The sequence below is a fragment of the Symphalangus syndactylus genome, chromosome 9, assembly GCF_028878055.3.
Source record: "Symphalangus syndactylus isolate Jambi chromosome 9, NHGRI_mSymSyn1-v2.1_pri, whole genome shotgun sequence".
NCBI classification, from domain to species: Eukaryota; Metazoa; Chordata; class Mammalia; order Primates; family Hylobatidae; genus Symphalangus; species Symphalangus syndactylus.
Genome location: NC_072431.2, coordinates 90,784,007 through 90,799,486, shown reverse-complemented (window position 1 = coordinate 90,799,486; position 15,480 = coordinate 90,784,007). Strand labels below are relative to the sequence as shown.

Here is a 15,480-nt window from a genome sequence, read left to right as displayed (position 1 = left end):
CATTTTGGGCTTCTGGCATCCAGTACTGTAACAGAATAAATGTGTGTTGTTTTAAGCCACTAATTTTGTGGTAATTTGCTGCAGCAGAAATGGGAAACTAATACATTGTGGGCCCTGTTAACTAAACATACAAGGGCAGGATTCCATAGCCCCAGCACCTAGCACAGTGCCTTACATAATAAGGTAGGCCCTCGGTGTATTTTTGGAGAGAAGGAAAAATGGAGGAAAGAAGAAAGGAAATAAGTAGCTCGTATGAGCATGGTGTAGTTGTTTAGTTTCTGGATGAAGCAGAGCTTGAAGTGAGCTTAAAAACTTGAAGCCCACCCATCACCCCAAATAGGTTCTATAGTATTATTCTAGGACATCACTTTAAAAAGTTGAACGGTAAGAGACAGAAAATAATTGAGGAGCCAAATAAGTCACACAATTTGGAATTCAGGGACCCCTGTTCCTTTGAAGGGGAAAAACACAAAGGCATGTACATGTGGATAAGTTGTATTTTAATTAAAATTCAAGTTCATACCTCCAATTTCTAGTTTAAGGTACCAAGAACATTGTTAATTGCAGTTTTGCTGAGTACAATAAATAAATGGGCTTTGTTGATTTATTTTATGACTAGTTTTAATTATATTTTTAAGTAAAGTATAATTTACATGATACAAAAATCAAATGTACAGAATGGTATACTCTCTCACCTCTGTAGTGACTTAGTTTCCATTTTCACAGACAACCTTGTGTTACCATTTTAAAAAAATATCCTTCCAAATATATGAACAGGCAAATCCTGAATGTTCCTTTTTTGTTTTAATGTTTTTAGGCAATGCATAGCATATGGGATATGTTGTTCTGTATCTTTTTTTTTTTTTTTCACTTTAACTCTGTTGGAGTTCCTTCTATTTCAGTGCATAAAGAGCTTCCTCATTTTTTGTGGTTACATATTATTCCATGTATCAGATTTACAGTTCCACCAGCAATCGTTGAATATGCCTATTTCTCTACACCAGGGATAGACAAAAATTTTCTGTAAAGGGCCAACAGAAAATATTTTAGGCTTGCAAGCCACATTCTCAGTTACATATTCTTCTTGGTTTGGTTTGATTTTAATTACAACCCTTCAAAAACAAAAACCGTTCTTAACTTATAGGCTGTACGAAAACAAGGGGGCTCTGGTTTTAGCCCTTGCAAACATACAGTTATCGGTTTGATGGATAAAACGTTATACCAATATAGTTTTATTTGTATTTATCTTATCAGTGAGGTCAAGTATACTGAGTCATTTGTATATCCTTTTCTGTGACTATTCATATTTTTTGCCCAATTTCCTACGGTTTTTTATTTATAGTAACTTTTTTAAAGACTAGTCAAGTGCAGTAGTGAGAAGTGGGGTATAGCTTTTTATATAGAGAAATCATCTCTTATCTGTAAAATGAATTGCAAATGTTTTCCACAGTTTTATCTTTTTACTTTGCTTCTAGAAGATTTTGCCATGCAGAATTTTTTTTTTTTTTTTTTTTTGAGATGGACTCTCTGTTGCCCAGACTGGAGTGCAGTGGCGCAATCTCGGCTCACTGCAACCTCTGCCTCCCAGTTTCAAGCGAGTTTCCTGCCTCAGCCTCCTGAGTAGCTGGGACTACAGCCGTGCGTCACCATGCCTGGCTAATTTTTATATTTTTAGTAGAGATGGGGCTTCACTATGTTGGCCAGACTGGTCTCAAACTCCTGACCTCATGATCACCCTCCCAAAGTGCTGGAATTACAGGCGTGAGCCACCGCACCTGGACAGAAATTTTTTTCGGTAGTAAAATTTTTCAAACTTATGACGGGTTTTATGTAATACTTTAGACCTTCCCCACTCTAAGGTTATGAAACAGGCTGGGCGCCGTGGCTCACTCCTGTAGTCCCAACACTTTGGGAGGCCAAGGCAGGCAGATCACCTGAGGTCAGGAGTTTGAGACCAGCCTGACCAACATGGAGAAACCCCGTCTCTACTAAAAATACAAAATTAGCCAGGTGTGGTGGCGTGCACCTGTAGTCCCAGCTACTCAGGAGGCTGAGGCAAGAGAATTGCTTGAACCTGGGGTTGGTGAGGCAGAGGTTGCAGTGAGCCGAGATCGCACCATTGCATTCCAGCCTGGGCAACAAGAGTGAGATTCTGTCTCAAAAAAAAAAAAAATATATATATATATATATATATATGTGTGTGTGTGTGTGTGTGTGTGTGTATATATGTGTATATATATGTATATATGTGTATATATGTGTATATATATGTGTGTATATATATATGTATATATATGCGTATATATATATATATATATATATATATATATACGCATATATATATATATAAACTAGCTGAGCATGGTGGCTCGTGCCTGTAATCCCAGCTGCTTGGAGGGCTAAGGCAGGAGAATCACATGAACCCAGGAGGCAGAGTTTGCAGTGAACCGAGAGTGCGCTACTGCACTGTAGCTTGGGTGACAGAGCAAGATTGTCTCAAAAAAAAAAAAAAAGATTAAAAAAAGATGATCAATTCTTCCGTATTTTTTTCCTTGTGCCTTTGTGATTTAATTTTGTCACTTAAATCTTTGATCTACTTAGGCTTTATATTGGTATGAGGAGAATAGATCCAACTTTTATTTTTTTCCAGTTGGCTCGACAATTGTCCAAACACTACCTGTTGAATTATTCTCCGTCTTTCCCTACCGCCATTTGAAGTGCCACCGTTTATTACACACTACACTACAGTATGTATTTGAATCTAGTTTTGTATATTCTGTTCTATTGATCTATCTAGACAGGCTTGCTTTTGAATTCTGACTCCCTCGCAAAATTATCTGTGGTTATATTTCATTGAAGAAATTTAGATACAGTCAAAGAAATAAATCTTCCTGCAGCCAGCACCTATACTCCTATTCTTTGCATTGTCTTACCTCCCATTACAAAGGAAGAGATGCCCCTGCTCCTGTTATGTTCCAGGTCCTAATTCTTCTGGTTCACTCCAGAACTTTGCTCCTAGAGTTCACTCTGTCTTCTAGATCATTAATTTATGCCTTTCTTGGATGATTGTCATGCAAACATCCCTTAATAATATTTAAAAAGCAGCCAAACAAAAAGCCATTTTCCTAACAACACCTTCCCATTATGATTACATTTCGCTATTCATCTTGAGAGTAAAAATCCAATTCTGTACTTTCTGTTTCTCCTCAACCCAAACCCACCCTATTCCTTTTTTTTTTTTTTTTTTTTTGAGACAGAGTCTTACTCTCTAGCTGAGGCTGGAGTGCAGTGGTGCAATCTTGGATCTTGGCTCACTGGAGCCTCCACCTCCCGGGTTCAAGCGATTCTCATGCCTCAGCCCCCCAAGTAGCTGGGATTACAGGCATGCACTACCCACCCCATTCTTACCTCAATTGGTGAAATGACTCTTCCCAAGATTAACAACAACCTCCATCTTGCACAGAATTAGCTCTTTTTTTGTCTCTCCTCATATCTCACCTCAGTCTGTCAGCAGGATTTAAGTCAGCCAGCCTCAGTGACTGTGCGATCACTAGATCTCCTGCTGAACTAGCCTGTTGAGTTGTTTCAGGGCTCTTTCTTTTGCTGCTTTCTCCTATCTATCTTCATCTTGTCCCTAAGAAAGCTCATGCTGTTTTGTGACTTCAAGTATCATCTGTAAACTGACATGCAATTTTTTTTTTCCGTCTCTACCTCATCTCTACTCCAGACTAAAACATTCAGTTTTTCTTGTTCAACTCTCGTTGAAATGTCTAATGTGCAAGCAGAGCTTGGGATTTCTTTCCCAGACCTATTCCTTCTCGGTCCTTCTCCATCTTAGGTATAGATGCCTAACATTCAGATATTTGGGACAAAAACTTAAAGGTTAGTCTTGTTTTCTCCCATCCAGTCAATCAGGAAGTCCTATCAACTGTTTCTTCAAAATGTATCCCAAATAACATAGTGGTTAGGAGAGCAGGCTCCCTCAGTTTGAATTCTGGCTGAGTCTTGAGCAAGTCGACATCTGTGACCCAGATTCCTCATCTGCTAAATGAAGTTAAAATAGTACATACCGCCTAGGATTGTAAATATGTGAAATGTAGTACTCAGCTGAATTAGTATGTGCAGAGTGCTCAGAACAGTGCCTTGCACTTAGTGAGTGGTCGGTAAATGTTGGTTGTCCCCAGTATAGATGGTATTAGTAGTTATACAGGAACTAGTAATACCATTACTGCTGCTGCTGCTGCTGTACCCCAAGCCTCTGTCCTCTCTTGCATGGATTACTGGGATAGCCTCCTGTACTTTCGACTCTTGCCACTTCCACTGTCCATTCTGTACACACCAACCAGGGTAATCTTTTTAAAAACACAAATTTTACCACTATCCTTCTTAAAAACTCCAGAGGCTTCCCATTACAGTTCTAGTAAGATCCAAACACTTCCAGGGCCTTCAAGGCTTTTTGTGATTTGGCCTCTGCCTACCTGTCAATTTTACCTCCTCTTACTCTCCAGTTATTCACTAAGTGCTGTGGTTTAAATGTGTCCTGCAAATTTCATGTGTTGGCAATTTTTTTTTCTTTCTAAGACGGAGTCTCACTCTGTTGCCCAGGCTAGAGTGCAGTGGCATGATCTTGGCTCACTGCAACCTCCACCTCCAGAGTTCAAGCGATTCTCCTGCCTCAGCCTCCCTTGTAGCTGGGATTACAGGTGCATGCCACCACACCTCACTAATTTTTTTTGTATTTTTAGTAGATGTGGGGTTTCACCATGTTGGCCAGGCTGGTCTCCTGACCTCAAGTGATTCGCCCACCTCCGCCTCCCAAAGTGCTGGGATTATAGGCATGAGCCACTGCACCTGGCCATGTGTTGGAAATTTAATCCCCAAATTCATATGTTGATTGGTAGTGGGGCTTTGGGAAGTAATTAGGATTAGATAAGGTCATCAGGGTAGGGCCCCCATGATGGGACTGATGGCTTTGTACGAGGCAGCAAACTTGCCCGCTTGCCATGTGATGCCTTCCACCAGAAGCCATGTAGATGCTGCCACCATGCTCTTGGGATTCCCAGCCTTCAGAACTGTAAGAAATAAATTTCTTTTTAAAAAATAAATTACGCAGTCTCAGATATTCTATTATAGCAACAGGAAACAGACTGACACTAGGCTTCATCTACTCTGGCCGCCTTCTTCCTAGAACATGCTCCCCACTCCCACCCCCTTCTAAGTTCTTTGTACTTGTTATTCCCTGTGTCTGGAACGCTCTCCCCTCAGAGCTGACTGGTTTCTTCAAAACATTCAGGTCTCAGCTCAAATGCCACCTCTTCAGAGTCATCCTTGACCATCTGGTTAAAGTAGCTCCTCCCCCCATTGCTGCCTTATTTTTTTTTCATTTCACTTATCACTAATGGTATTTGCTTATTTGTGTATGTGTTTGTCTTAAGTTCCACATAGGCACGGGCTATGGCTTGTTTATCATTCAAAACAATATCTAGACCAGGGCTTGGGAATTAAGTGGTGGAGTGCCAAGTCTTTTAAAATGGGGGTCGAGTAGTTTTTCCTTGGCAGGAGCTTCTTTTCCTGGATAGCCTCTTAATAGTCTGGAATGTGCAGCTCATAGTTATTAGGAAGTGTTTGCACTTTGGAAAAACGTCCTTGGAAATCTCTGTCTTTTCTGTTTCTGATCACAGATTGTATTTTAAATTGTTTTAGAAGGAAAAGTGTTTTAACCCAGTTGTAGTGACTGCTAAGTGTTTTCTTTTGAACACACATACACACACACACACACACACACAACTCTTAGAGTATTAATTGATATGGTAATGCCCTGAGCTCATGTGATATGTACTGTTTTAAAAATAAAACAGTAGATATATTAGCTGTGACATGATTATAACTGCCAGCAAGTAAGGATCATAATAAAGAAGTCACTTCCTGATGTATTTAGGAACACCAGCAACAGCATGCTTCATAAACTGGCTTTGACTTGGTCTCTTTCAGACTTTTAGTTACCTGCAGTGTACTGTAATTTTCACTGTTTTTGAGCAGTAATAAGCACTCACAATCTAATGGTCATGTTCTCCATACCCAAGTAAAGGAGTGGCTGAATTCCTGTTTGTTGAGTTTAATTGAACTCTTAGCCTGTAAGTGTAAATTTTTTGCCATACACTTAACAGTTCAAACTGCTTCTGCTAAAATGCTTTTGATAGAATGATAAGAACAGGATGAAAAAAATGCATTTACGTATATGTGATCCCAGTTATGTTAAATATAGATTGAAAGCAGTCTCCAAGGAGGTATGTTAGCCTGTTCATATTGCTAAATGGACAGTAGGATTATGGGGGATTTTTCTTAATGCTTTTATATATTGGGCAAGCAGGCATATGGGAATGATTTATGGGTGGGGCCTGAAGCCGTGCCCAGTTCTTGGGTGCCCTGTACAGCCCGTATGTGAGGCACAGACCCATGGCAGATTGTCCTGGCCCCTGCTTGTGATTGAACCTCTAATAGCAAGAGCTACTTTACACCAGTACAACCTAAAAGCAGGGGTGTCCAATCTTTTGGCTTCCCCAGGCCACATTGGAAGAAGAATTGTCTTGGGCCAGACATAAAATACACTAACGATAGCTGATGAGCTAAAAAAAAAAAAAAAAGTCGCATAATGTTTTAAGAAAGTTTACAAATTTGTGTTGGGCATTCAAAGGGCCGCATGTGGCCCACGGGCCGCAGGTTGGACAAGCTTAGCTTAAAGCAGTTCTCAGGGTTAAGTCAGACTGCAAACATTTGTGTATTCATTCATTCATTCATTCATTCAACGCTTTTGCACTAAATGGCTGATTTTGCCAGCCATGTTAGTTACATTAAGCAGACTATTAACCCAAATGAACATGGCCCTGAACTGTTTCTGGCATACTAGAGGAATACTTACACTATTAAGTTGGTGCAAAAGTAATTGCAGTTTTGCCATTGGAAGTAATGGCCAAAACCGCAATTACTTTGGCGCCAACCTAATACATATTCAGGCAATTTCAACTTGTGATAAGGGTTATGAAGGAAAAGTATCAGATGCTATCTGAGAGCACAGAGCAGAGGAGAACCTAGTTTAGGCTGAGAGTTTCAGGTAAGGCTGAGACCCAAAAACAAAGAGGAGTTAGCCAGATGGAATAAGAATATGCCAGACAGAGGAAGCTGCGTGGCAAAGGCCAAGAGGCATAGAAAAGTGAAGAACAGAAGGAGACCGTTGTGGGTCTGATGCAGCTAAGCTAGGAAAGATTGGCCCAAGATAGAGAGGTAAACAGGAAGGGGCGTGGTTCTGGGAACTGCAACTTAAAAAGCTGTTTGGTCCGAAACAAGTCAAAGAGTTGCTGAGAACAAGGGGTGCAACCCCCTCAACCCCCAATAACAAAAAATCTCTTTGCTTGGCTCTCCACACACATTCAGAGTGTTTGTTGTGGCCTCACAGGATTTTTTCTAAGGCCAAGTCAGCATGGCCAAAGGTCACTACAACTTCTGTAAGAACCTGGCCTCTCCACACTAAGTGTAAAAATGTATTAAACAGTGGATGCTCTGAGAAAAGTGAAGGCATGCTAGATCCAAGCATTTAAGTTAGATTGGCCAGCCATCCCAAGAAACAGATGTTCCAGTAATCTGTTAGTTGGGGTATACAGTGTTAAATTCTGTTTATAATTCTGCTACCAAGTTGTTAGGATGGGATGTCTTCTATAAAATAGCAGTAAGTAAGCATTTCAATGAGGTCCTTAATGTGAGGCATGATGTAGTAAACGCATTAGCAGTCTTTTTTTGGTCACTTGTTTCTTACTCAAGAGAAACATCTTGGTCGGGGGCGTGGTGGCTCACGCCTGTAATCCCAGCGCTTTGGGAGGCCAAGGCAGGCAGATCATTTGAGGCCAAGAGTTTGAGGCCAGCCTGGCCAACATGGCGAAACCCTGTCTCTACTAAAAATGCAAAAGCTAGCCAAGCATGGTGGTGTGCACTTGTAGTCCCGGCTACTCAGGAGGCTGAGGCACAAGAATCGCTTGAACCTGGGAGGTGGAGGCTGCAGTAAGCCGAGATCACGCCACTGCACTCCAGCCTGGGCGACAGTGCGAGACTCCGTCTCAAAAAAAAAAAAGAAGAGGAAGAAACATCTCTTTAATTATTGCCAATATAAATTAGTGTAACAACAAAGAGATTCTTTAGCCTGCTTTCATATCTGTGTGGACATATTTCAGTGCAGCTGATACCCCATTATTGTCAGCATGCAGTCATACTGGGAAATTTTCCCTTTTGATCATAGCTCATTACTGAAACCCAACTATTTTAAGAGAAATACCCTTGAGTCATAGGCTTGTTTTATTGCCATGGTATTATCTGATAAATGGTTCATGGTTCTTCCCCTAAGTGAGCATTCTTCATTTGCCATCTGTTTAAAATCACTACAGATTGAAAACTAGTATATTGAACTCTAAGGACATATCTCTTTCTTACACTGGAATTCTAAAGAAGAATGTACAGAGCATTACTTATTCTTTCATTCTTCTTAGATTCTTCTTAATCCTTTGGTGAAAACTGAGACACAAGATGGCCGCAAATAAGCCCAAGGGTCAGAATTCTTTGGCCTTACACAAAGTCATCATGGTGGGCAGTGGTGGTGTGGGCAAGTCAGCTCTGACTCTGCAGTTCATGTACGATGAGGTAAGTGCTAATTTTATAATGGATCAAAGTTTAGGCTTTCAGAGAGTATTTCCCTAGCTTAGTTTGGTGCTATTTTGTATGGATTCTTTGAATCCTTGAAATTACTAATAATTTTTTTTTCATTTTTGTCTGTAGAGCCATCTGTACATAACTTGATTTTACAAATCAGGAACTTATGGTCCTTAAAAACCTCATGCTTTAAAAACAAAGCTAAACTAAAAACTACACTTTTTTTTAGTAATCTAACTTTAGCTTTTTTGTTTTTAGGTTTTATTGGATATTCCTACTTTTAATTAATAGAAGTGGTGTGTATAATACTTAATAGAGACTTGAGGTTAACATATATAAAATATCTTTTAGGCTGGGCACGATGGCTCCCGCCTAATCCCAGCACTTTGGGAGGCTGAGATGGGCAGATCACGAGGTTAGGAGATCGAGACCATCCTGGCTAACACAGTGAAACCCCGTCTATACTAAAAATACAAAAAATTAACTGGGCATGGTGGCGGGCACCTGTAGTCCCAGCTACTCGGGAGGCTGAGGCAGGAGAATGGTGTGAACCTGGGAGGCGGAGCTTGCAGTGAGCCGAGATCACGCCACTGCACTCCAGCCTGGGTGACAGAGCAAGACTCCCATCTCAAAAAAAAAAATCTTTTAATAAACTTGATGAAAAAGTCGTTTATTGTGTGTTTGGCATGGCACTACACTCATCATTAAGCAGGCTGAGTCACTAAAATTTATAATTACTACACAGGTTACAGATTTGTATGCATGTATTCATATCAGACTTCATCATCCTTGAGTTAAGGTGTAGCCTATATATAGCAATATAGTCTTTCCCTGCAGGAATGTTATCAAGTCTTAATGATTTAAGAGTTGGTAACCCAGTGTAAACATTTATCCTCACTTCTGTTTTCTCCCAATAAAAGCCAGTTTTATTGTTGCAGAGAACTTAGTCCTCGTAACAATCTTGTGTGGGAGATGGTGATATCCCCATTTTACAGATGTGAAAACAGAACCTCAGAGAGTTATCCAACTTACCCAAGAAAAGTGATCTGTGATGAGCAACAAAGTGTTAAACCTAGTCTTTTGACTAAAAATATCCCTACGGATTTTTCCCACCGCATGTCTTTATCTCTTTTTTTACCTTTTATTTTTTTTAAATAGAGACCAGGGTCTCACTCTGTTGCCCAGGGCGATCCTCCCACCTTGGGCTCCCAAAGCTGGGATTACAGGTGTGAGCCAGTGCACCCAACTCCCCATGTCTTTTTCTATTGCCTATGTCTCACCATTCTTTTTACACACATACATGAAACGCTTAAATCGGTCAGTTGTCATGCTTGTTAGTGAGTGAATTAAAAAGTTTAGGGAAGGTGTAGGTGGGAGAATCACTTGAGGCTAGGAGCTTGAACCAGGTGGCAACAAAGTGAGACCCTGTCTCTATGAAAAAAATTTAAAAATTAGCTGGGCGTGGTGCTGCATGCCTGTTTTCCTAGTTACTTAGGAGGCTGAGGCAGGAGGATCATTTGCATTGGAGGTCACAGTGAGCAATGACTGTGCCACTGCATTCCAGCCTACACAACAGAGCAAGACCTCTGTCTCTTAAGAAAAAAAAGTTTATGGAGAGTGGATTGACATGGTACTTTAAATGAAATTACTGATTTATTTGTTCAATTCTTTTTTTCATACTGTTTATTTAAGAGCTAATCTTCTCTCAGACTAATCGTTAAATCAGTCTCCTCTTGACAATAAGGAAGCCAAAAGTAAGAATATTCACATGCCTTTTTTTTTTTTTTTTTTTTAAAGATAACGTCTTGCTCTGTTGCCCTTGCAGTGGTGCAGTCTCAGCTCACTGCAACCTCCACCTCCCAGGCTCAAGCAATCCTCCCATTTTAGCCTTCCAAGTAGCCGAGACTACAGGCATGTGCCACTCTGCCCAGCTAATTGTTGTATATTTTTGTAGAGACAGGGTGTATCCGTTTATTCTCACACTACTATAAAGAACTACCTGACACTGGGGTAATTTATGAAGAAAAGAGATTTAATTGACTCACAGTTCCACAGGCTTAACAGGGAGCATGACTAGGAGGCTTCAGGAGACCTACAATTGTGGCAGAGGGTGAAGGGAAAGCAAGTACATCCTCACATGTTGGGGCAGGGGAGGGAGAGAGAGAGAGAGTGTGTGTGTGAGCAAGCACGTGCGAGCGAGGGAGGAGGTGCCACACACTTTAAAAACCATCAGATCTCGTGAGAACTCACGATCTTGAGAACAGCATGAGGGAAATCTGCCCCCATGATCCAGTCACCTCCCACCTGATCCCTCCCCCAACATTGGGAATTACAGTTCAACATGAGATTTGGGTGGGGACACAGAGCCAAACCATATCACAGGGTTTTGCCATGTGTCCCAATCTGATCTTGAACTCCTGGGCTCAAGTGATCCACTCACCTCAGCCTCCCTAACTGCTGGCATTACAGGCATGGGCCACCACACCTAGCCCACATGCCTAACTTTTAATGAATGACTAAGCACATTAATAGCATGTAAATGTGGTGGAATGTTATTTAACTTTTACAGTTACAAATACACTGTGTCCATTTTTAAAATAATTATTTATTGAGTGTCTACCATGTACCAGGCACTGTTACAGGCTTTAGAGATATAATGATGAATAGCATATGCAAGGTCCCTGCTCTGAGGGTTAAATTCTAATGACAGGCTACAGTCATAGCAAATAAATAAGAATATGTCAGATAATGAAAATAGGTACAGGAGCTAATAAAAAACCCACAAATGTCTGTGTGTAAATGAATACATGCTAACAATGATACCAAAAGATAGGCCGGGCATGGTGGCTCACACCTGTGATCCCAGCACTTTGGGAGACCAAGGCAGTAGGATTATTTGAGCCCAGGAGTTCAAGACCAGCCTGGGCAACATAGTAAGGCCTTGTCTGCATACATACACACATACTTATCATCTACCTGCCTACCTACCTACCTACCTACTGGTTTATCAAGGTATATTAAAGTGAGATTTATGGGGCTGACGATAGGAGTGGGAATGTAAAGTTGTTGAATTGTACTTAAAAAATCAAAAGTTTGGGAAGAAGTCTCATAAAGTTTAAGATTTGACTTTCCATTGAGTAGTGTAAATCACTTTATTGACTTAGTTCATTTTAGAAAAAGAAGGGATTCAATGATACTTTCAGTGCTTATCAAAATATTGACTTTTAAGTTATTTCCACAATTCTGGTATGAAAATTTATATTTAGAGTTACATAGAAAAAAGATTATTATAAATTTGGTAAAATATATGTGTAATAGTTTTTGCAGGTATTGTGTTTTAAGGAAGAAAAGCTGTTTTCAAGCTGTAAACAGCCTAGAGGTAATAATTCAGCCCTCTCTTTTTGCAAATGAGGAAACCAACAAATTATCTAAAATTAAAATTAATATAGTTTTTACCATTGGAGGAATCTGGGCAAAGGGTATACAGAACTCTTCTTGTACTATTTTGGCAGCTTCACATGAATTTATAATTATTTCAAAATAAGAAGTTTTGAAACATAATAATTAAAAAATTGGTGTGTTTTTATCTTTTCTAGTTTGTGGAGGACTATGAGCCTACCAAAGCAGACAGCTATCGGAAGAAGGTAGTGCTAGATGGGGAGGAAGTACAGATCGATATCTTAGATACAGCTGGGCAGGAGGACTACGCTGCAATTAGAGACAACTACTTCCGAAGCGGGGAGGGGTTCCTTTGTGTTTTCTCTATTACAGAAATGGAATCCTTTGCAGCTACAGCTGACTTCAGGTATGTCCTAGAGTAATGTTGTTGCTTGTGACATACTATACAACAATTTCTTCCCCAGAAACAAGTAGACAACTAGAGGTCCTAACTTGTTAGTCTTTTACTCTGTCTCTAATTGTGTTTATTCCCTTTTTGATATCAGTATATGACTCTCTCTACTGTGTTACGTACACACAGTTAGGATACTTTGCATAGTCTTACAGCTCTCCCAGTGTCCCCTGTATCGGAGTTTGATTTTGTGACAGCTTCAGTTACCCAGAGTCTCTATGAGTTACTGAAGTATTTCTCTTTAGTGTAAACTATTACTGCCATAACAGTTCATACTTAGAGCACATAATGGAGCTTACTCAGGTTTTATGTCTTTCTCTGTTAGTCATGGTTTCTCAGCACCTATGTAATGCTCAGTAGGCACGTTGCCATCCTCCTCAAAATATAGATGCCCTGATAGCACAGACTGAATTTTTTGTTTCTTTTTCTTATTACATGGGAACCTTCAGAATGAATGAATTTTTTAATAGAAATAGTATCTCTGTAGATGGGCACATTAGATTGTTATATAATATAATATTTTTAATATTTATTGTTTAATCAAAATCTGGAACCCATTTGGTTTTAGAGGAGGTGGTTTTGGTGAAGGGGAAAGAGGTGCTCCTCTATATCTAAGAGGAATTTGGCATAGAGTTCTTGCGTGGTCTTGCAAATACTACATGCATAAATCAAGTGTTCTTTAATTAAATGATACATATTTTTATTTCTGTGTGAAGTGTCTACTTGATTATGGAGGACAGAAAAGAAGCATGTAGTATATCCTCTATTTTCAAGATTCACACAGCGTAGATGAATATATAAGGCATTTAACCAAGAGCAAGTTAGTGACATAGTAGGAAACATGGGCAGTGGTTAGTGCAGAGGATCCGGGAGGGGAAAGAAGCTGGGAAACCTTCATGAAATAGATGAGCTTGAAGAAAAGAAGGATTTTCACACATAAGGAAAGAGGGCATTTCAGGTGGGTGAGCAAAAAACTAAACCAAGGTTTACACAGAGCATTCCTTTTTATGCACGCTTGAAAATCTCAAGAACTTATTCTAAGAGAGCATTCTTTGCAAAAAGCAGGTAATTGAAAAACTCTGAAGTATAGATTTATTTATAAAGTTTGTTGGTTTCTATGAGGAAGGAATTTCATATATGATGGCAGGCAAAGGATGGCAGACTCTGGTAGCTTGTAATTGTGGGAGACATGTTGAAAGTTATATAAATGCCAATGCTTATTCATTCAGCAGATATTTGAGTGCTTATAATGTAGCAAGTCTTGTTCTAAGTAATGGAATAAATGTTATCACCATAGTCACCAAAGTCAAAGTGGTATCTCAAGAGAATAAGGTATTTTCATGCAAGAATCTTGGGCTATTACTATTACAGAAAATAAGGGTGATTCATTACTCTTAGGGCATACCTCCAATGCCCCTGCCATAAATAAAAATGACCCTAGTGACTCACCAACAATATGAAAGGCTTCTTTGAAAAGGTCTGAATGGTTACAGTAGGCACTCCACGTGTTCTAAACTGCAAGAGTAGCATAAATAAATAAAAGGGTAGCATAAATATCAGCTCCTCCCTTTAGCCTTCCTGGTCATCTCTGTGATCCACAAAATCCATTACTTCCTCGTCTATATATGCAATGTCCTTGCTACAGCTCCAGTATCACACTTAACACCCATTCCTTTCCTGTCTCAGTATCCCCAGTACCTATATACGACACAGTTGCTAGCATACAATCTATAGTAAGTACATGTTTAGTAAACATTTGTTTTGATTCAAAAACCCTTTTGGTTTTTACTTTCCTATGTCAAAAATGAAGTTGGACCAGATTGTACTTCCCTATTCTGAAATTCTGTAATGGCTTCTAAAACTGTATTTAAAGGGAGTATTATATTAAGGAAAATGTATATGAAGTTTATACCATAGAATTACTTTTCTCTGACATCCAGCAAAGTTGCTAATGAAACCAATCTATTAACTCTAAAAAAATAGCATCTTCTCACCTCGGAACCCAGTAGGTCCAGGTTTTCCACAGCCGTGTTTCTGCCAGCATCAATCACACTATAGTTTTTCAGTATTGGTTTCCCTGCAGCACCTGACTCAGAGTAGCTTAGTAGGTATTTATAAGAAATAAATTCATGACTATATATACACACATATGACCAGAGGTGCTAGAGTTACAAACACCTGAGTCAGTCTCACCTTCCAAGTGGTGAGACTGAGTGGCAGGTTAGTTGTTGTTAACAGCTTCATTCAGTGGTGATTATTAAAAAGTCAGGAAACAACAGATGCTGGAGAGGATGTGGAGAAATAGGGACGCTTTTACACTTTTGGTGAGAGTGTAAATTAGTTTAACCATTGTGGAAGACAGTGTGGCGATTCCTCAAGGATCTAAAATAGAAATACCATTTGACCCAGCGATCCCATTACTGGGTATATACCGAAAGGATTATAAATCATGCTGCTATGAAGACACATGCACATGTATGTTTATTGCGGCACTATTCACAATAGCAAAGACTTGGAGTCAACCCAAATGTCCATCAGTGATAGACTGGATTAAGAAAATGTGGCACCATGGAATACTGTGGAGCCATAAAAAAGGATGAGTTCATGTCCTTCGCAGGGACATGGATGAAGCTGGAAACCATCATTCTGAGCAAACTATTACAAGGACAGAAAACCAAACACTGCATGTTTTCACTCATAGGTGGGAACTGAACAATGAGAACACTTGGACACACAGGGCAGGGAACATCACACACTGGGGCCTGTTGTGGGGTGGGGGGCTGGGGGAGGAATAGCATTAGGAGAAATACCTAATGTAAATGACGAGTTGGTGGGTGCAGCAAACCAACATGGCACACGTATACCTATGTAACAAACCTGCACGTTGTGCACATGTACCCTACAACTTAAAGTATAATAAAAAAAAGAAAAAAGAA

At 39.8% G+C, this 15,480-nt stretch overlaps 1 protein-coding gene across 6 annotated transcripts in view; it reads left to right on the top strand.

Moving 5' to 3' along the window:
- The window catches only part of RALA (RAS like proto-oncogene A), an 83,855-nt gene that overhangs the window by 54,015 nt on the left and 14,360 nt on the right, over window positions 1-15,480 (top strand). For 5 of the 6 annotated variants that reach the window (XM_055293365.2, XM_063609645.1, XM_063609648.1 and 2 more), the window contains 2 exons: window positions 8,535-8,685; window positions 12,291-12,499. In XM_055293365.2, coding sequence (XP_055149340.1) covers window positions 8,572-8,685; window positions 12,291-12,499 — 323 coding nt within the window. In that variant the 5' untranslated portion in view covers window positions 8,535-8,571. Of the gene's footprint in view, window positions 1-2,650; window positions 2,748-8,534; window positions 8,686-12,290; window positions 12,500-15,480 lie in introns of all 6 variants that reach the window. The other variant, XM_063609646.1, reaches the window with a different exon arrangement.